General features: G+C 38.3%; 1 protein-coding gene across 1 annotated transcript in view; it reads left to right on the top strand.

Moving 5' to 3' along the window:
* Positions 1-23701, top strand: part of LOC149012229 (uncharacterized) — a 37322-nt gene that overhangs the window by 2482 nt on the left and 11139 nt on the right. Inside the window, exons 2-5 of the mRNA XM_089159813.1 lie at positions 7791-7864; positions 10319-10402; positions 10533-10613; positions 21835-21915. Coding sequence (XP_089015939.1) covers positions 7791-7864; positions 10319-10402; positions 10533-10613; positions 21835-21915 — 320 coding nt within the window. The remainder of the gene's footprint in view (positions 1-7790; positions 7865-10318; positions 10403-10532; positions 10614-21834; positions 21916-23701) is intronic.

Raw genomic sequence — 23701 nt, forward strand, 5'->3', positions numbered from 1 at the left:
TCACTATTGCTACCTTTGCTGCTGTTTTGAATCCTAGGTCGCTATTTCTGCTGTTGTAGTTACTTAAAGAGAAAAATCAGCTACTGTCAGCTTGAGTAGTCTGGAGCTGTTTTGTGTTATGATCATAGAATCTTTTCCATTCTTCATATTTATTAGTTTTCTTGATACACTGGACGTTTTTGTAGGACCTCCAACCGTTTCTTGAATTGCTGGTATGCTCATTTTTGGACATGGACCTGAAATCATGACTTTCCATTATTAGTCTTTTTTTTTTGGGAAATGAAATTCATTAACTATGTGGTTATTGGTATTATCTTTTAGAAAATCTTTGTTAACGGTTTCTGTATGTGACCAACCTTGGAGGGACAATCTCATCCGCCATGTCAATCCTGCCTGTCTTCCTAATAGCTAAAGGCTTTGGAGTTGAATTCAACATGGTACAAAGCCATGACCCAGTATTACATTGACAATAGAATCCCTTGCAGCCTGCCCCTATTATTTTGTAGGTGTTCATTACATGCAGTGCACTTTTAGGAGATCACAAGTTGGGGGCTACCCTAGGGTATATTCCTCAATTTCTATGACTTCAATTGCCAATTGGGCTTCCCCACTAATAGTGTGAACGATCCAAAGGATCAAATCTACTGCACCATTTTGTTTATTAGATCTTTCCTTCTTGTGTTAGCTGATACTTTTTTCAGTGGTGAATAATTCAGAAGGTAACCCAGATTTGTGTTGTCAGGGACTCATATGTATTAGGATACTGATCCTGAAATTCTTTGATTTCAAGAGCACTACTTCTTGATCTTGTTTAATCAACCCTGTACTTCTGATTAATTCTCCTACCATTACACTTGATGTTAATGCTCTTTAACTCAGACTTTCCAATTGTTTTAAAGAAGAGATCAAGCCCCTGCTTGGTGCCTGCTTATGAAATTTTAGAGCTACCCTTCAGGACTCCCTTCTATGTTGCCATCAGAATCATCACACATTGCATATTTAATAACTTTTTCTGAAGGTTGTTGTGGGTAATACATCAAAAGTAATTCAATTCAATTAATTGATGGGGAAAAAATTCCTTACCTGAAGTATTCACAGCGGAAGTTTAGATCCACGTTCTCGTTCCACCACCAAAGGTTTACCGGCGAGATTCCTCAATCACAGGGAAAGGGAATAATATCCACAACCCAAATGCCGTGGATTAATGGAATGAAGATCAAATACTAGCAAAGAAGAAAATCTAAGCTGGCGATTCTAAGAGAGAGGGAGAGAGAGATGGGGCATGTTTCTCGAGATCGCTCGTGCGAATGAATTACTCCGTACTTGCTCACTAATGCGGTGGTTACTAAAATATATAACCTATTTTGTAACCGCCCTAATAGTGAGTTTCCAATATTGCCCTTGGGCATTTAATTTATTAATCAAATCAATAAATTCCCACAGCCCCCCCCCGCGGGGGGGGGGGGGTGTTTCTTTGTGTGGGCCCCGGCCACACTTGTTTCGCCGAAAAAAACCATATCAATCAACCCCCCCGGGCCCCCCCCCCTCCGCTATGTATCCCAGAACATAGACCTCTTGTGTCCCAGACACACATGCATATCCCAAATATACATATATATTGATCTCTTCACTATGTATCCCGGATACATAGACCCACGTGTCCCAGGACACTAATATCCACAATCATCGGCAAAATGGGTTGTGCGACCGGTGATATACCGCACGCGTGAGCCCCAAACTAGAAACCTTCCCGAAGGCCGGAATGGCACATCACTCATAGAAACAAATCAAATAAGCATTAGTATAACACGGTGTCCTAGGTTTATTCAAACTCACCGGACTAAAGGTATCTCGATCCCTCGAGAGATCACCTTCTTGTCCTTAAAATGTTCACTCTTGTAACACATACGGTTGGCGCCAGCAAACACTTTTAGGGTGCGGTTGAATCAAACCTTTCCTTTCGCCCCAGACCATCACTACACTCGGGATTGACTCCTTTCCCGGTAGTGCCCCTTTAGGTCGAATCTATCATGACCATAGGTAACACCCCAAAGTAGCCACATCAACCCTTCGTTTCATGATGTCGTCGAAAGTCACTAAGAACACTAATGGACCATAAGGTCCAGGACTCACACAATGAGAGGAGCGAGGGATCCATCCTCTCATTTCCAATGATCGCTAAGCACACATAGTATGATATATGTGCTATGGTGGAGCATTCTATATACAATAGAACGTATGTCCATCTCAACACCATACGGGTCTTAGTCCAGTCGCAACCCCTTGCGCCTAACCCGAGTTACTTTATTATCGCCACCCTAGCGCCACATAAAGTACTCGCACTTTAGCTCATATAGGCAACATGAATAGTGGGAACATTCATGTCGATTCTCTTCACAATAGAGAAACTCATCTTGATTCCAAATCAAGGCGACATCATGATTATGAATTGACCTACACAAAGTCATTCACAATCCGTCTCATCTCTGCTCGCCTCCAAGGCGCCGGAGGCGAATGCTCGTGTGAGTGAGCCATTCTCTTGCCTATTGACATATGTTGTTTTATGCTAGAAGAAACACAATCACACGAAAGTGAATAATAAAAATGCTGGAATGAACTCATATTATTCATTAATAAGAAAGTCTCGGTACAAAAATAAGTCACAATCTCGCAAGCCCAAGGATTTTACATGAGAAATAAAAACATCCTTGGATATAGGTTTGGTAAGAGGGTCAGCTACCATCAAACTAGTAGATATGTGCTTAAGTACAACTTTCTTTCTTGATGTAATGTCTCTAACAAAGTGATATCTCAATTGTATATGTTTGGTCTTCCCATGATACTTGGGGTCCTTGACATAGCTAAGAGCTGCCGTACTATCACGGTAGACAAGGGCAGCCTCTTTGGATGTCATCACAATGAGAAGGAACAAAAAGAGGAGCAGAAAGAGGAGAGGAAAAAGGGAAAGAAAGGGAGAAGCAAGAGGTGATGCGCATGAGGGGGCAACAAGAAAAGAAACGACGGAAACAAAGAGTAGGAGAACAATATGAGGAGGGGAGGAACTAAAAAGAAAAAAATCGGCCAGTACACATCATAGGAATAAGGAGAGGAATATGGAACTCTCCATCTGGTTTCGAGTCTAGGACCAAAAGGAAAGAAACCGGTATAATGGTTGGGGGATTGGACTCGTCAAGAATGCAAATAGGTCTCTGAGATAAAGGAATCTTTTGCCAGAAACGACACAAGACAAGCTGCTAAGCTCAATCAAAACGGAGGACAACCATTGAATGGTTTCAAAGCTCGATGCTAGCCATAAGATGCATCAGAGGGGAAGACATAATATATGATCTTGGAAACAGGGGCCCAAGCATGGAAAAACCAACAGCGGTGAAGGACATCGCTAGATGCTGCTAAGCATATATGGACTTCTTAAGCACACTTTGCGCCAAGTCCAGTGCTCAAAGCCGAGGTTGATCCAAAGATCTCTTCCAAGTCCCAAGAAAAGGACAAGATAAAGCAAGTCAAGAAACAAGGAGTATGAGGCGAAAGGCAAAAACAAAAAAGTAAACAAGCCTTCGTGGAGCCAGCACAAAGAGCTTGAATCTCCAAAGACCAGTTTGATCTGAGAACCCACTGAAGGGGAAGTCAACAAGTCGGAATGATAACAGACAACTCCAGCAACATGAGGAGAAGAGCGACTTGGTCATGCCAGTGAAATCATCTCAGGCGATCTCCGGGAGTTACCAGGGCTATCCAGGAAGGGAGGAACTAGCCGGACAGGGAAGTGCATGGATGCACGTAAGGAGAACAGCACCCACAAGGATGAGAACCGGTCATATCGAAGATGAGTGACAAGAATATCTGTATCTCAAAGAATGATGATCTTGTAACTGAAAGAGATGGAAAATCATTCTAAAATGTGCATCAGAAAGGCTCTCTCACCATCTAGTCCAATGAAGACATGTCCCTGAGGGTTGAATATCTCACAAAGATACACTTTCTCCTGGGTCAAGCTTCATATGGTGAGAAGTAGAGTGAACAAGACATCAAGAAAAAGGGCACAACTCATATGGTGTGGAAGGAACGATGGTGGAACGTGAGGAATAGGGAGGAAAGCATCTCAATAAGAGATGGGAGATTGCATATGAATCTCACCATGTCTAGAAGGTTTATTCTCCTTAACCCCATCGTGGAGTCTGGAATAGTGAGTTGTCTAGATATCCCCTTTCATCACATAACCCTTGAACATATAGAGATACTCCTACCTCTATCCGTTCTAAGAGTTTTAATCCTTTTATCTAAGGATTCTCAACCAAGCTCATGAATTTCTAAAACATTCGAGCTGACATGAGAAATTAGATAAAGGACCATACCTTGTATAGTCATCTATGAATGTGATGAAATATGACTGTCCTTTTCTAGTATGCACATCATGGGTCACACACATCCGAATGGATAAGTTCTAAAGGAAGAGAGGCCTCAAAGCCTTTTAAATGGTTTCTAGTTGCTTTTCGCTAGACATGACTCACGAGGTTGGCAAATCGGATAGTGAACCTTGGCCAAGAGACCTTCTCTTGAACTGTTCATCCTATCTAAGCCAATATGTCCTAGTCTAGCATGCCACAAATTAGAATCAATACACACAGTATTTTGGCAAACAAAAGCATTACTAGAATTAAATGAATAATCAATTGTATCCAATACAATGAAACCATTATCAAGAAAACCATAACCAAAAGTATCAAGATAAAAACCAAAGAATTGTTTTCAAATACAATTCTAAAACCATGTCTTAAAAGATAAATAAAGAAAAAGATGCGAAGGGAGCATAGACATCAGGAGAAGAGGCACGAAAACTAATGCAGGCATGCCAGAACCAGGAGGTATGTTATCTTTGCTCCTCGGAATAGACGGTATTCCAGAAGCTGAGGTTCCTTGTTATGTGTTATGCGAATCAACAATCCACAAAGGATTTAGTTAGCAAGCATAGTAGAACTTGTTACATAACAAGATGAGGTATAACACACAGACATACCTTTGCTCGGTGAATCACGAGCAAAATGAGGCTGGCACTTGAAGCAAATCAAAGCTGATTTCTTCTGCCAGCACTAGTCCCCTTGAACGCGGGCCCACTCGTTTTGTTCCCACGGTTACTTTGCTGGACCGGAGGTTGAGCTTTCTTCTGCGCAAGTGCACTCTTACTAGTGCAGCAGCAGCAAACACATCGGTTTGAGGGGTATCGGCCAACATCCGATCCTCACAAGCTCAAGGTGTGGCGGCTGATCGAAAGTCTTGACCTCATCGGCAGAGTCAAGAAGATCTTCATATGCTCCCAAGTCTTGGCAAGAGATGATGGGAGACTTGCTCCTCATCGGTCTTGGCGCCCACATGCGCTCAACTCACTAATCATGTTAGACATGATGGTTATATCTGCCCATGGTGGACCGGCGCATCTTATAACGTCAAAAGTGAGTCGAGCTGGCGGCCTCTTGTGGTGGAAGTCCCTCCATCGGAACTTCACGGCCTCCCACAAAGACTTTGCAGTCCTATGCTTCTCATAACGAAGCATCGGGTCATCCCTCATGGAGCTGGGATTGTAATCCGGCTACCCGGTCTTTCCTCTTCCAAGCATTGTATATATCAAGGTCCCTGCGATCGTGCGGTGGTACCTTCCTCGGGTGGGTTCATGGTCCGGTTTATGGTCTCTAGCATATCCTGCTCTTCCGGAGATATTGCACCTTTGGTGCGAGAGGTCATAATTCCTCTCATTCAGCTTATCTCCTTTAGTGAGGTCGGCAACAATGCTCTTGGTAGCAGCCATTTTCTAGAGATATTACATACAAGAATGAGTTCAATAAATCTAGCATAAAATACAACTCATGCAACAAAAATCACACTAGCATAGTCAACCTATGGGATAAGCACTTAAACCAAAAGAGATGCTAAAAAAACATTCAATCAAATTCTCATGCAAACCCACATAGACTTATACACTAACTTCATTCGTGCAAGAAACATGATTGATAGACCCATAAATAAAAAAATAGTTTTATCAAAATAAAACATGCAATCATGTTAAAGCTATGAGGTGGTTCACACGAACACTTCTACCTCATTAGCTCCCACTAGGCCCCATTAGGCCCTTAATGCTCAAACATCACATAGATTGTGAGCCATAGATGTCCAATAAATAGAAACACATTCAAAATTGGACAAAAAATTCAGACGGATTCTAAGAGGATCACCGCCGCTCGATTCTAAGACGGCTCTCCATCCGGAATCCATCAGCCCAGACGGACTGCCGCTCACACAGACGGACGTCCTCGGCATCACGGACCAGACGGATTCGAGACGGCGCACGCGAGAGAGTCGTCCGCGACCAAACGGATTACGAGATGGCGCACCATCCGAGAGTCCGTCGGCTCGTGACCAAACGGATTCCGAGATGGCTCACCTTCTCGAGATCGTCGTACGTGAGGCCCCCCACCAGACGTCAATTCCCCATTTAACGATTTTTTTCTCTTCTTTGAAAGGAATTTTTTCAAAAAAAACGGAAAATCACGTTTTTTTTTTTACAAAAATTCATCCAAAAACACATGAAAAAAATCCAACAATAATTATTAACAAAAATTATCATCATGGATTATCAATTCATGCAAATCTTCATTAGGAAAATTCACGAGGATCCTCCCACTGGATCCGAATCAAAAATAAAGGTTTCCAAAAACCCTATCAATTCTCCCATGGGTTTCGTATTAAACCCTCGATCCTCCCATTGGATCCATACAATAAAATTAAACAATGGGGAGGAACAATAAACGTGGGAACCAATGGCTCGATACCAATGTGGGTAATACATCAAAAGTAATTCAATTCAATTAATTGATGGGAAAAAATTCCTAATTTCCCTTACTGAAGTATTCACAGCGGAAGTCTAGATCCACGTTCTCGTTCCACCACCAAAGGTTTACCGGCGAGATTCCTCAATCACGGGGAAAGAGAATAATATCCACAACCCAAATGCCGTGGATTAATGGAATGAAGATCAAATACTAGCAAAGAAGAAAATCTAAGCCTGCGATTCTAAGAGAGAGGGAGAGAGAGATGGAGCGCTGTTTCTGAGAGATTGCCGTGCGAATGAATTACTCCGACTTGCTACTAATGCGGTGGTTACTAAAATATATAAACCGCCCCAAAAAGACCACCTATTAATTAAAAAAAAAAAAAAAAAACACGGACCCTGGGGGCAAGGGGGGGGCGACCCCCGCGGGGGGGGGTGGTGGAAACATTATTAACCCCGGGGCCTTGTGGGTGGCACAAAAAAAAAAAACATTAAACCCCCCCCCCCCCCCCTCCCAAAAGGGTCCAATGGCAGCTATAAATTGAAGTTCTGGACCACATTTTTTTTTATCTAACTGTGGAAACAACTGATATGGAAGATGAAAGGGGACTCCAACTGTTTTATCTGAACTGAACATCTTCTGATTGTAATTGTGATCCCTCCTGTCCATTTGCAGCTAAAAGAGGGGGGGGGGGATAATTAAGTTGATGAGTGTGGAATGGAAGTGAATTTCATAGGCTTTAATTTCCATTTTTATTTCATTAAATGGAAGTGAATTTCGTAGGCTTTAATTTCCATTTTTATTTCATTATTGACTTTTTTATTTCTTGTTTCTGACTTATTTGTCATTGTTTTTCTAGTCACCTGGTTGACTATACACGTCTTGATGAAGTCGTTGGTTTAAAGTTTTTGCTGCAAATGTGATGGCGATATTTCTTTTGCCATGCAGGATTCTATCTTCACACTGTTACAGAGACTAAACTTACAGTAGATACTTCAAGAGGAGAAACTCTTCGTGTTAATGTCAGTCAGTATGCTTCTATGTCTTTAATATCTGACAGATTTGTTGCTTAGATTCATCGTTTCTTTTTTTCTTTACAGCTAGTGGCCGGCTGTTAATTTGTGTCTTTATATAAAAAACATCTACCTTTTTTAAGCAAACATACCCCCAGAAATTTATTGTTTTAATGATGCATTATGTTTTTTTTTCTTTTTTCTGAGGATTTATTCTCGTGTTTGTGGATTTGTCAATAAATTTAAAAAAAAAAACCCTGCTTATTTTTATAACCTATTTGTGTGATATGGTCTTGAGAATGTCTAAAGGGATCTCCATAGTTGTTATGGTGCTTGACACTGCCCCTCCAGTAGCACCATTAAGATAAGCATGGCTTATTCCATGAACCTGGCCCCATGGTGATTCTTTCCTTCAGATTTAGAATCCCATAATCCTTTGGTATTACGCATTGAGTGGAGATGCATATTCATTCCTCAGGGCTCCTTTTATTTAAATATCTCATCATAGGATAGGAATTGTGAAATCTTTTTCATCCCTTGGTGCACTGGTTAAGTTGTGCTATTGCAGCTTGTTGGTTATGGCTTCAACATGAAAACATCCTCTCTGCAAAGCAGGGGGTAAGTAAGGTTGCATATGCTTCCCCCTCCCAGATCCTACCATATTGGAAACCTCTTGAACTAGGTTTCTCTTTTATTTGTTATCTGCTTTCTGGTTTTTCAGTTCTTTAACTTCTCATTTTTGGCCCATTAAAATAAACGGTGAATCAAATTTTAAGCCAGAAGGGGAAAGAAAAGAAGAAGAAGAAGAAGAAGAAGGCATGACAACCTGTTTAGGGATGACATTAATAAATGAATCCAGGGCCGTTACATATTGCTCCATCCTCTTCTGCCTTCCACTTCCTAAGCATGTAAGGGACATCCTGTTGATAGAAGTTAATTGTGGGGAGGGGGTATGCAGGGTGGGCCAACGGATTAGTGCCTAATCAATTCTGCTGGAACTAGGTCATTTCAAGTTTGAACCAGCCATTGCCATCTTGATATGCTCCTTGTAAAGGTGATGTAGCAGAGAGTCAGAAACATCTGAAGGCTTAATTGACTAGATAGTTGGTTCCTCCTCATGCCAAAAGGACTCATGCTTGATCACAAACCTCTAAATCTATTTTGACTACAACATTTGATTCTTCGTTGTCACAATACCAGTTTCTAACCCCTCATCTACCATACTTCTTTCTTTTCCCAATCCTCCAGATGATATCTTCTCCTCTCACCAAGTTCCCATAAAACATCCCTAATGATGCTTTCAATTAAGCTGGGAGAAAAAGAAAATGATAATCATGTAGAAAGTGACAAATTGTATCAGAAAGGAATACCATCTTGTATCTATTGGAATTTTGTGAGAATTCACCCCTGTGCAATTACATTGACTGGATAACATTTCTTGTTACTGTTATAATAAAAGAAAAAGATGAACTCACCACCCCCCCCCTCAAAAAAAAAAAAAGAAAAAAGGAAGAAGAGAAGAACAAAATAAGGGAGGGGGAAATCATTCTTCCAAAGCATGATCCAGAGAATTAGAAATAGATAAAATTTTCACGTGTAGTGTCCCTCCACATCTCCACTTCTTAAATATGCCTTGAGGTTCTCTTGACTTATGAAACTTGCACTTTTTCTTTGAGCTTTTATACTGTTCAAAGAGCCGGAGTAGTAGTCATCTTGCAAATTCACTCTTTCTGCCATCAATATGCAAACTAGAGGTCTGATTATTGTGTTAAAAAACATGTTGCTTGGGTTAGAGGTGACTGATTGTGGAAGACTAATTGGGATTCCCACTGTTACTAGAAAGCATGGGTTGTATAGTTGGAGGGGCCTTCTTCATGGGAAGTGAGGCTCTGTCCTGTTTTTCATTTTGTGGGTGATGCATGATGCAAGGCTCTGTCACTTATGGCCTTTTTTTAATTCTCCTCTTGCCATTCCTTGCACACCTTCTCCTTCAAAAAAATTGCACACCTCTTTCTTCAAAAAAAGTTGGTTTTATCTCTCATCGTTTCTCTGTCTGTTTCCCACCAGCTCTTCTAAGTCCTGCTAATTTGAATGTTTATCCAATGTCTCCCCTTCTCTTCCTGTTGTTTATAAGGGTTGTGATCTTGTGGAACCACAATTCTGACATATGGTTTTATCTTGACTTTGTGAAAACCTGTTGGAGAAAAATCCACTATTTCTATAACGTTTTGGTCCTAATTGAGTGATATCTGCCACATGACTTGTTTCTTTACAAGTTAATCAACTTGAAGGTTATTCAAGTCCTTATCTTGTTAACCCATCTGGATGCACATACATAGTTTTTGAATATTCTACAAAATGTCATTTTCTTTTAATAAGAGGCATTACTGTAGTTTATCTTTTCCTTCTTGTGCTTCCCTGATCAAGGACTAATACTTGGATAAATTTATCTTCTTTCTGTAGTTTGATGTGACTTTTCCGTCTCTTGCATGCTCCCTTCTCAGTGTCGATGCCATGGATGTCAGTGGGGAGCAGCACTATAATATAGTATGTTTATCTTACTCTTTCTTTTAACCTAAAAAAAAAACTCTTTCTTTACATCACTTGTCTTTTGTTTCTGGTCTTATTGTTTGCATCCTATTTAAGAAATATGTGAATACAACATTTGTTATTGTAGAAACATGACATAATAAAAAAGAGAGTCGATCATCTCAGCAATGTGATTGAGTCAACACCAGATGGAATTGGTGCACCAAAGGTCTGTGTCTTTTCTTCTCTTGGTATATGTATTGTAGTGGAAATTGATTCCCCTCATTGTTTGGTTTGGAAAACTCTCCTTGAAAATTTTCACTTCCTAAAACTTGACATGTTGAAAGCATTCCAATGCTTATTGAGAAACTTTATGTCATATAAAATTCTACATTTGTCAAGTAATATTTACCATAATTTTTTTTTTCAATGTATAAAATTTCCTCAAAAGAGATTATTTAGGTACCTTGTCTCAGTCATAAATTATAAAGGTGATATAGAGGATGATGTTTCCCAAAGAATTAAAGTAAGGTAGATGAAATGGAGAGGTGGGTCCGGGGGTCTTGTGTGATCGAGCTCCAAGGAGGAAGAAATAGGATTCAGATGAAGAATAAGAAAGAGAAAACCAAAGCTAAAGTCGAAACCTAAGTCAAAGTGAAAGCTAAAGTGTCATGCCAAAGTTGAAGCTTAAGTCGATGCCAAAGCTGGTCTCTTTGAAAGCTAAAGTGTCATGCCAAAGTTGAAGCTTAAGTCGATGCCAAAGCTGGTCTTGATGTCATAGAATAAGAATCACCAAGTGAAACAAATGTCATTTGGAATGGGGGACGAGCTCCTTTTTATAGGATGTCATACGACCAGCTATGTTGTATAGTGCAGAGTGTTGGGCTGTTAAGAATTATCTTGTAGATAAATTAAATGTAGCAGAAATGAGGATGCTAAGATGGATGAGTAGCCAAAGTAGGAAGGATAAGATAAGAAATGATCATATTAGAGCTGGTCTGGGAGTAGCTCTGATAAATGATTAGTTATGAGAAAGTTGTTTGAGGTGGCACAACCACGTTTAGTGGAGGCCTATAAATGCCTCAGTGTGGAGAAGTGATTTAATCTGGATTGAGGAAATTAGAATAGTTGGGGGTAGACCTAAGATAACCTTAAGAGAAGTGGTAAGGATATGCATAGCTTAGGCCTTGTATTTAGTATGGCGCAAACTGAGCTGATTAGAAGGCAACAATCCATGTCCGACCCCATTTAGGTGGGATAATGCTTCTTCTTCTTGTTGTTGTCATAAAATTGTCTTAAGGCCAAGGTATCTCAACCTAATACTTGTTTACTCTGAAGGCAGCCACCATGTTTTAGCCTAACTTGTACCCACCAAGCAGGTGCCACTCCACTCTATGCAACCTTTTTCTTGTTATTTCTATGCTTCTGTATTATGTCTCCACTTCCACTATCAACAATTATGCAATCATCTTATACTATTGCAAGACAAAGTTGCATAAATTATTAGGACAGCCAAAACAATAATATTGCTATATCCTTTTTTTTGTGTCCTTTTAACTCGTATGTTCCAACAACTCAATGCTATCCCAAGTAAATGGGGTTGGCCACATGGATCCTTGCACTAAAACAAAAACTAAGCCGTATCTTTTTATATTATTTTTCTAATTGAAATAAATTATAATTTTAGAAATAATAATATCTCATCATTTATATAAAAAAAATAATGAAATGTAACATCAATATGTAACATCAGTCCTTGCCATCCAACAACAATTCACTGTATCCTTCTTATATAATTTTTATAATTAAAAACAAATTAAAAAATTTTAAATTAATAATATTTCATAATTTATATAAAAAATCATCGAATGTAACATTTATCATCAACTTCAATTTTAAATTCCAAAACATTAAAAAAAATCTTGTACCTAGTGCACAAGCCTCTCCCATTTAGTGGGGTCTGAGGAGAGACAACTCTTCCCCTATTTCCAGAACTTGAACTTGTACCCAACATTCAACAAGGTGAGCACCTAACCAATGCATAAAGCATGAGGTTCATAAATTTTAGAGCAAATTGCACCGGCACTCAAAATAGAGGCCTTAAAGCACTGACACCCCACTTTATGTTAAAAAACACAGATATCCCAAATTTTGATTTTCATTAATACATTAGTCTAATTTGTCATTGAAAACCGTTAAATCACTCTTTATTTTCTTTCAATTCAAAAAATATTCCTATAATAAACAATGACTTAATGGTTTTCAGTGACAAATTGGACTAATGTATCCAATGAAAATCAAATTTTGTGGTCTCTGTGTTTTTTAAACATAAAGTGGGTTGTCAATGCTTTAAGACCTCCATTTTGGGGTGTGTTGGTTGAGTTCTACTAGAAGTCCAATTCTATTACAGTTTTATTCATGTAAATTTCTATTTCTTGTTACCCAAGTAAGGGTATTTATGTAATGGTGTACTTTCCACTTAATTATAAATAAATAGCTTGAGATCACATTGAGCAATAAGCCATTCAACCAAAATTGTGTTTCTCAGTATGGCATCAGAGCCTAAGTTTGATAAGGAAGAGAAAACCTACCTCCACCGCCGCTGCAACTGCTCCATTGCCAAACCATCCGCTGCATCCTCATCTTCTTCAGCAATTGCTCTGCCTTTCTCTTCCTATCGCCCACAATCGAACCCATCTTCTAATGTTTTTTTTTCATTCCTTCTTCTTCTAAAACCATCGCAGAATTTCTTTATTTCTTCTTCTTTTTTTTGAAACCATGACAGAAATTTTTTTCTCTTTCTTTCTTCTGAAACCATCGCAGAATTCTCTTCTTCTTTTGTAACCATTGCAGAATTTTTTTCTTTCTTCTTAAACCATCGCAGATTTTTTCTCTTTCTCTCTTCTGAAACCATCACAGAAATTTTCTTATTCTTCTGTAACCATCGCAGAACCATCGTAAACCCATCGCAAATCCATCCCAAGACTCATTGAAAACTCATTGCCCATCTCTCGACCCATCTCTACTCTTCTCTTCCTTCCACCATCTTTATTTTTTTTTTCTGGTTCCGCCTTCTTTTCTTCTTCTGAAACGAGACCTCATAAAGTGTTATAAACCCCTTTCAACCATCCCTTGAACCATTGAATTGAAATCATGGACCAAACCAGGGGTCTAATTATAATTGTGTGTGTATATATATATATTGAGAATTCAAGATTTACAGGGGCCTATATGGAATTATCAATATTCCCAGGGGCTATCTATAATTATTCATATTAAAGGGGGCTATATACAATTATTTATATTTCCAGGGGCCTATTTGCAATTATACATATCTCCAGGGGGCTATCTGCAGTTATTCATATCTCCAGGGGTCTAATTGCAATTTTGCATATATCCTATTTGTGCTCTCTCATATATTCAAGGGTCTCTTGGTCTCTTGGCGTTAGGGTGGTCCACCTATTCCATTCTGCAACGTTTCAGTTATTTTGAAAGGGTGAAGATTGAAGAATTGCAGACATTTTTTTTAGGCATGGCAACCACTGATGGTACTACGCCTCCACCTGGCTCCGAACATTATCCCACTCTTCATCCTCTTTCGGTAAGGTTTGATGGAACAAATTATTTGATCTGATTTTGATCTGCTTACTTAACTATTTTCGGAAGAGGATTTGTTGGATACATTACGGGCTCCACTATCAAACCTACCACCACAGGTGTTTTACAGGATAAATGGATCTCGAATGACTCTCTTATTGTGTCATTTTTTTTGAATTCCATGAATCCAACTATTGCTCGTGGATACCTATTACTTGATACTGCAGCCCAAATTCTGAATGGCTACTAGTAAAACATATGGATAGTTGGGGAATGATGCACAAGTTTATGAGCTACGGAAGAAGCTTCATAAGACTACACAGAAGGATTTGATTGTGGCTCACTATTATGCTGAGTTGCAATCTCTTTGGCAGGAATTGGATCATTGTAGGGACTATCACCCCACTAATCTGGATGATGTGGCTACTTATAGGAAGCATGTTGACAAAATTCGGGTATATGACTTCTTGGCAGGTTTAAATGTAGAATATGATCAAATCAAAGTGCAAGTATTGAGTCGTTCTCCCTTCCCTACACAAGAATAGTTTTATGCCCTTGTTCAGTGTGAGGAAAGCCGTCGATTAGCCATGCTTCATACTCCTATTGTGGAGAAGTCAGCCTTACAGTCTGTTAGCACTAAATCTGATTTGGCTAAGGAGATTGTCAAGTGTGAGCACTGTCACAAACCATATCATACCAAGACCAATTGTTGGAAGCTGCATGGGAAAGCTGTTAATTTTAACAAAAAAGGGCACAAAGAAAGGGAAAACTAAAGGCTAATCTTTCTAAAATAGTTTCCATAACACCCTCTACAGACGTTGGTTTTTCACAGGAGGAGTTAACTAATTTGCGATATATTCTGTAGTCTTCTACTGCCAGTACAACCTTTACCACTGCTTCCTCTACTACCCATATCAACTCTTACCTTGCTACTACAGGTAAAACTTTTACAGGCTTCCAAGTTTCTTAAGTTTCTACTCCTTGGATCATTGATACAAGAGCCACAGATCATATGAGAGGTTTATCCTCCTTTTTCTTACAATATTCTCCAACTTCTGGAAAGGATAAAGTTTGAATTTCTGATGGCTCCTATTAATTCCATTACTGGAAAAGGGACCATTCAGCATTCTCCATCACTTTCTTTGTCTAAAGTTTTATATGTTCCCTCTTTCTTTAATAACTTGCTCTCTATCAATAGTCTTATACATGACTTGAATTGTAAAGTGATTTTTTTCCCATCTTACTGTGTCTTCCAGGATCTGGTCACGGGGAAGAAAATTAGATGTGGTAAACTAGACAATGGACTTTATTTCCTCTAGCCGATTGGAGGATCTACTTCTGCTTTGACTACATCTTCTAATCAGGTCCATTCGGTAATATTAAACCTTCATCAATTACACCGTAGGCTAGATCACCGCCCTCTAGGAACTCTTAAGAAAGTATTTCCTCATTTGGTTTCCTCTTGTAATAAGGATGATTTTTTTGGTGAAGCCTGCATTTTTGCGAAGCAGACTCGTTTTACTTATTTACCTTCTCTTCATAATAGAAAATCTATTCCATTTATGCTAATTCATACTAATGTGTGGGGCCCCTGCAAACGTGTGTCTATTACTGGCCATAGGTACTTTGTTATATGGATTAATCTTTTAAAACAAAAAAATGAGGTTTTTCGATGTCTTTGTGATTTTCATAATATGATTAAAACTCAATTCAATGCCACTGTGAAGATCCTTCACAGTGACAATGGCACATAGTATATTGATGGTGAATTTCAGAGATATCTCTCTGACTATGGCATAATTCCCCATACCAGTTGTGTTGATACGGCTAACCCAAAATGGGGTTGCCGAAAGGAAGAATCAACATCTTTTAGAGCCCGTTCAATTATGATTGCTATGAATGTACTTAACCAATACTAGAGTGATTCTATCCTCACTGCTTCTTACCTTATGAATAGGATGTCCAGTAGGATACTTGGTTTTAAATGTCCTAATGAGATTCTCCAAGGAGCCTATTTTTTTATTATTCCCCCAAAGATTTTTGGATATGTGTGTTATGCCAGAATCATAGCCCATTAGAGTAAGCTGGCTCCCTACGGCCTACGCTGCATATTTTTGGGGTATTCTGCTACTCAAAAAGTGTACAAATGTTATCATCCTCCTTTTAGGAAAACCACTATATCCATGGATGTAATTTTTAGTGAGTCTTCCTCTTACTATACACCTCTCCAGGGGGAGAGTCTTAGAGGAGAGGTGTTTTTTCCAACTCTAGACCTTTTTATCACACACCAACACAACTTAAGAGTTTAAGAAGGGTTTCCTGACAAAGGGGAGACTTCGGCTAGTATACTTGAGGACTCTAATTCTCCCCCTTCATTTTCTGAACCATATGGAGAACCTAGCCAGGGGGTGACCACTCTTGTGAGGCACACCATTGAAGTCTTTTAAAACCAGATTGATCAGAATAAGGAGGTGCAGACTTATCAGAGGAAGAATTACAACCGGCTAAAGTAGGTGGAGAAAGGTGACATGTTACCACTTCAGTCTCCTGCTTTAGAATCAGATTCTACTATTCCCCTTGAGGTATCTTCTTTTGATCCTCCTATTGCTGTGAGAAAAGGAGTCAGATCTTGTACTCAACATCCCATAGCTAAATATGTCTCTTATGGCTCTTTGTTTGACTCTTACCGTGCTTTTATATCCTCTCTATCATCTATATATGTTCCTAAAAGTTGGCAGGAAGCCTATGCTAATAAGAGATGGAAGGCAGCTATGGTAGAAGAAATGCAAACAATGAAGAAAAATGATACTTGGGAGCTGGTTACACTTCCTCCAGGGAAAAAACTAGTGGGCTACAAATGGGTGTTTGTGATTAAACAAAACATGGATGGATTAGTCAACAGGTTGAAGGCAAGACTAGTCGTAAAAGGGGTTTACGCAGACTTATGAGATTGATTATCAAGAGACTTTTGCTCCTGTTGCAAAACTAAACCTGTCAAAGTCCTATTGTCTGTAGCTGTGAAAAAAGACTGAACCTGCACCAACTAAACGTAAGGAATGCCTTCTTACATGGGGAGTTAGAGGAAGAAGTTTCTATGGAAATCCCACATGATTTTTCCGATGACAATACTGTAGGGAAAATTTGTCGGTTGAAGAGGTCAATTTATGGGTTAAAACAATCTCCTAGATGATGGTTTGGACGCCTCTTGAAGGCAATGACTTTTATTGGGTACAAGAAAAGCAATGCTGATCATACACTATTTGTCAAGAAGTCAGGTACTAACATCACACTTCTCATTGTTTATGTGGACGATATTGTCATCACAGGGAATAATGGTAAAGAAATTCAAAGGTTGAAGAACTTTCTTGGCAGAGAGTTTGAGATTAAAGATCTAGGGAAGTTACAGTACTTCTTAGGGATTGAGGTGGCTCGATTAAAGAAGGGTATATTCATATCCCAAAGAAAGTATGTCGTAGACCTATTATTAGAAGTGGGAATGTTGGGGTGTAAAGCAGTTGATACCCCTATTGAAGCTGGAGCTAAACTTAAAGAAAAAGTTGGAGAACCAGTGGACAAAGGAAGATACCAAAGGCTAGTAGGGATGCTTATTTACTTGTCCCACACCAAGTCGGACATCGTTTATGCCGTGGGAATAGTGAGCCAATTCATGCATGATCCATATTTATCTAATTTGAAGGCTGTCACCAGAATACTACAATATTTGAAGGGAACTCCTGGAAAAGGAATACTTTTGTCACCCACTGATAATCTAAGAGTAGAAGCATACACTAATACTGACTGGGCGGGATCTCCAGACAGAAAGTCAATTTTAGGTTACTATACCTTTTTTGGAGGTAATCTAGTTACTTGGAGAAGTAAGAAACAGAATGTGGTAGCTTTATCCATTACAGAAGCCGAATATAGATCTATGGTCTATGGAGTTTGTGAGCTACTATGGTTAAAAGGCTTGCTATAAGATATTGGAGTCCAAGTTCCAAACCCTATGATGCTATATTGTGACAACAAGGCTGTTATTAATGTTGCTAATAATCCAGTACAACATGATCGAACTAAGCACATTGAAATTGACAGGTTTTTTGTCAAAGGAAAGTTGGAACAAAGGCTTATTTGCATGCCTTTTGTGAGGTCCGGAGACTAAGTGGTAGATGTTTTCACGAAGGGTTTGAAAGAAAGAGATTTCCTTCCTATTGTAGGCAAGTTAGGCATGACTAATATCTATGCCTCAACTTGAAGGGGAGTGTTGGTTGAGTTCTACTAGGAGTCCAATTCTATTAGAGTTTTTATTCATGTAAATTTCTATTTCTTGTTACCCAAGTAAGGGTATTTATGTAATAGTGTACTTTCCACTTAATTATAAATAGAGGGCTTGAGATTACATTGATCAATTAGCCATTCAACCAAAATTGTGTTTCTCAATAGGGTGCCAGTGCAATTTGCTCTAAATTTTAAAATAAAAACGATGCTTTCAAAAATGTTAAAGAATTTTCAAATAAAAAAAGCTTAATTTTTCTGTAATTTAAAAAAATAATATTTCATTAAAATTTCGAATAGGGAAAAAATTTATGAGATTGTACATTGGCAATGGTGTCTAACATGTATAAATTTGAAATCAAATTACCAAGTATTAGCCTTACATTTTCAAAAGATTGTCACAAGAGAGTCAATTATTTCTCTAAAATAAATTAGGATAATTTAAAACTAAAAGTTAAGTCCAAGTCCATAAGGTTATAGACTGGGTTACAATCTGCAACTTATACAAATTAAAGCCCTAACCTAATTTTGAATATAGTGATATACCTTCAACTTCAAATCTTTCCACAGATCTTCCAATGGTTCAACAAATTGTCTCCTCTGAAGTGTTCCACTACTTTCCAACAACTTTTTCCTAATTAAAACTAGAAAATGAAGGATTTCAACCCATTCTTGTTAGGATTAGAGTGATCAATCACACACAATAGAATAGAAAACAAGAAAGAAAGAGACACGGATTTTTCCCTGGTTCACATCAATGTGAGGCTACGTCCAATATTAGGTTTTTCACTATATTCTTCTCAAAACAACTATGTCAGATGTTTTGTTTATATATATATATACCCCGTGTCCGTCAGCAACACAATGTGAAGCATGAGCCATACTCAACATGGTAAATGCTTCACATGCTTCCTTAAACCTAAAGTAGATGTACACCATTCAAACTTCTTTGAACCGTTGCTTGGGTAAGAAAATCAGCATTATTTACTTTTGTGTCAATTTTCTCCAGCATCACAACCTTTTGTTTAATCTTCTCTCTGATAAAATGGTATTGTATGCTAATATGCTTGGTCCTTGCATGAAAACCTGGGTTTTTGGCCAAGAATGTCGCACTCTAGCTATCACACCCAATTGTCACTCCACCTTGTGTAAAACCTAGCTTTTTACACAACTTACACAATCAAATCACTTCTTTGACTATATGTGTCAAAGCCATGTACTCTGCCTCTGTAGTAGATAAGGCAACTGTGCTCTGCCTCTTGCTTATCCAACTGACAGCTCTACCAAATAAGGAAACAACATTTCCACTAGTAGATCTTCTACTATCAATGTCACCTCCCTAGTCAACATCCACAGAGCACTATAGCTCTCTAATGGTGGTGGTCCCCTTGAGCTCTTCATACCTTCATAGCATAACTCAAAATTAGATGTTCCGCAAATACAATGAAGCACATACTTCACTACCATCCAATGGTCTTTCCGTGGCTTGGACATATATATACTCAATACTACCATTGCTTGGTCAATATCTAGACGAGTACAAATCATGGTGCACCTCAAACTCCCAACAACACTTGCATATGGAATTGATGCCATCTCTTCTTCCTCCTCTTTAGTCTTGGGGCATTGGAGAGCTGCTAACTTGCAACCTGTAGGCATGGGAGTTTTCGCTGGCTTGCAATCTGACATATTGAATTTCTTTAAAACATTTTCAATATATTTCTTTTTGACTCAGCCAAAACCTTCTTTTTTCAAGGCCCTCTTAATTTGCATCCCCAATTTTAGATTTTTTGGGCCTAAATCTTTCATCTTAAACTGCTTGCTAGCAGTCCTTTAACTGTACTGATCATCTTCATATTGTTCCTAACAAGCAACATATCATCTACACGCAAGGTTAAAATAACAAAATTACATTTTAACCTTTTTATATAGACATAATGATCAGCATCACAATGATCAAACCCAAGCTTTAAGACTTATGAGTCGAATTTCTGGTACCACATCCTAGGAGACTGTTTTAGGCCATACAAAGACTTATTTAACTTGCACACTAAGTCTTCATTTCCTTTGACCACAAACCCCTTTGGCTGCTTTATGTAGATATCCTCCTCCAAATCACTATGGAGGAATGCAATCTTTACATCCAACTGCTCCACCTCCAAATTATATGTAGTTGCTATAGATAAAACAAGTTTTATGGAATTTAATTTTGCAACAGATAAAAATACCTCACCATAGTCAAACCCCTTCTATCTGAAAGTATCCCTTTGTAACCAACCGAGCTTTGTAGCGTTCTATCTCCCCATTTGCACCAACCTTTTTCTTAAACACCCACTTGCATCTAATTGCTTTGCGATAATATAGGTAGTCTCACCAAACTCCAAGTTCTATTTTTATTTAGGGAGTCCATTTCATCTTTCATAGCCTCCTCCCACTATTTGGCATCATCTGAGCTTGTAGCTTGCTTTTCTGTGCTTGGATCGTCACCTATGACATTTAGGGCACAACTATCATTACTAGCATAAAGAATATAAATATCAGGTGTATATATATCATCTTTGTAGACAATTACTAAAATTGGAGTGATATGCAACTGACATGAGATAGATTGCATTATTCTTATCATTGATCTTGCAATTACTGATCGTTTCCTGTTTCTTATTTTCCATCACAATATGAGCTTGTTTTAAATCCATTTTGTGGTATTATTTAATAAATGCATTTTTGTTTCTTTTGTGAAAAACAATTTCTTCCTCTGATTTGGCAACTTATGTTACTAAGAAATACTTTTGTCAGTTCAAATCTTGACTGTTAAATTCTGTACCAAGATAACTATTTTTGTTTTCAGAACTCTATGAAGTTGTTTTCTGTGACCATAACTTTCTCTATACTGATAAGAGGACCACAAACCAATCAAAGGCAAGTTCAGTCCATTATCAGATATGGAGAGCTTAACAGATTCAAGAATCTGATTCTTTGTAAAGAAGGTTCCAGTTGTCAAAACCAAATCAACATTTTCATTAGCCACCTTGATAGTCACTTTCCTAGATTGTTCATCCATATATTGGGGTATGGTGACCCTCATGGTTTAAGTAATCTGAATCAGATAAGGTGGATTGCCCTGTTTGATCTGGAATCAGTTAGCCCAATCATGATTCCTGCCGATTCTGCAACCTTTTTTGAATTGCCAATTCTTTGTTAGGCTATTATTGTCAAATTTCAAATCGATTTTGTAAATCTGTGTTCTACTCCCTGATTCAATTTTTTGAGTGCAGGCTAATTTTGGTTTGATTCCAACTGATTCCATTTCTGGTTCTGTTTACTTTAATCTTGGGTTGCCTTGTTCTGGACTCAGCTGTCTTACTAACTCAAAAACATCGAGACAGGTTGTGTTCAGAAACATCAAGGACAAGTTGAAACTTGAACCATTCAGTATTTGTGTGATCTTGACATGTTTTACACTATCTGATTTATTTCTGTATAATCTCATGTAATTTCCCTGATCTTTCATATTTGGAAAAAGATATTATGTTTTATTTTTGAACCTGAAGATCTTAGATCTTCCTTTTCTTTCTTTACAGATTGAAAGGCCTTTACAAAGGCATGGTGGAAGGCTTGATCACAATGAGGCTTACTGTGGTTCTTGTTTTGGAGCAGCAGCGGTATTTTATCATTTTGGATTTGTCCTTCAAATATAAACTTTTCTTAGTGTCAAGAAAATCTGTCTTTAGATAACTCCTACTTATGGTTTGAATTAATGTACTTCATATTCTGCTAGTTGGTATGCATGCTGGTGCTAAATAATTGCTAAGATGATCAAGAGTGAGTATGTTAATTGGATATGATATAGAAAGAGAAAGTTTGCTCTCGATTCAATAAAAAAGGTGTGGTAGTTACAAAGTATTAGATCTTAAGTAACCAAGTGAATGCACAGGCAAAAGCTTTTCTCAATGAAGTAGTACTGATGTCTGTAGCTTTTGCATTTTCGAGGACAATATGATAAGAAAAGCTCCTTTAAAATGTATAAGCTGGCATGGAACAGAAGTCAAGAGATCTGCAATGTTAGATGAATGACTCAAGTTCCATGGGAAAGGGACTGAAGGGTTTCAAACCTGCACCTATTTTATGAGATTCCAAGATAATTCTAGTAGAGAAATTTGTAGATTGAAGAGCAGGTTAAAACCTAACAAGAAGCAGTTGGTTTTTATATCTAGCATCTCATAAAGAGGAAAGGACAAGCACTGGAGTGGAAGAAAACTTAAATGGGGCTACAGTTCTAAACGTGATGCTCTGAATGTGGTCAAGCCTTTATTCACAACACATTGCCTTGGATTTCTATTTGGTTCATAAAGAGGGAGCTAGTTTAGATGTATGTATCATGCATTTATTTAGAAACCAAATACAAATTGATTTAAATGAGGAAGAAGAAGTAAGAGCTCGGAAGAGACAAGAAGAATTGAGCAAGAGAACTGTAAGTAAAGAATTGACTTCTCTCCCCTTACTGACAATTAACTAAATAGATGGTAAATGAATATTCCTTCCATGGGAAGTAAAGTGTAAAAAAGACACATAAGATAGACTTACAACTCAAGATAAGACTACCATAAACCAGTGACAAGAGTGTCCCTATTCCCCCTTCAAGCTGGAGAAGGAGATCAAATGCCAGACATTCCCAATCCCGGCTTGAAGACCTTTGGTGAATTTATCTGCCAATTGATAACTAAACTTAACAAACACACAATAAATGCAACCAAAATAAATCTTCTCTTTGATGAAGTGTTAGTCAACTTCATTGTTTTTTTTTTTTGGTCATGTTGCACAGGATCAATCCATATTTAATAAAAGCCTTGTTTTTCACGACACAGCTGCATAGGTGCTTCAATGTCAGATCCCAAATATTTGATTAATCATTTTAATCACATGAGTTCACTATCCAATAATCCATTGGCCATTCCTTTGAATTCTGCTTCTACACTGGATCTAGCTACAACAGGTTGTTTTCTGCTCTTCCATGTAATTATATCACCACCCATGTATTAACTCAATATAGATAGTTTATCAAAAACTGTACTTGATGATGCAGTAAACAACATCCAAGTTCCCAAGGCATGCATAAAGTGGCTCATCACTTCAAGTCATCAACTGAATGAGTGATACCGGGGTAAGTTAAGACAGGTGGATAAACTTCCCCACAAATCTCTGGTACTTCCCCACATCTATAAGAGGAGTAACACAATTGCCACTAAGCTTGTGATTTTTATCAATGGAGATTTTTTTCCCGATGTAGAGCCCAACATCCCAATTTCTTTCATTGCTTCCACTTAAACTTCCTTTGTCAAATATATACCCCTTCTTTGATTTTGACACTTAAATCCCCAAGAAGTACTTCTGCAAGGGAAAGTCTTTGATCTCAAATTGTTGGGCCTTGTCAGATTTCAATGTATTTGT

The sequence above is a fragment of the Hakea prostrata genome, chromosome 6, assembly GCF_041222555.1.
Source record: "Hakea prostrata isolate BN-2017 chromosome 6, UWA_Hpros_2, whole genome shotgun sequence".
Lineage (NCBI taxonomy): Eukaryota > Viridiplantae > Streptophyta > Magnoliopsida > Proteales > Proteaceae > Hakea > Hakea prostrata.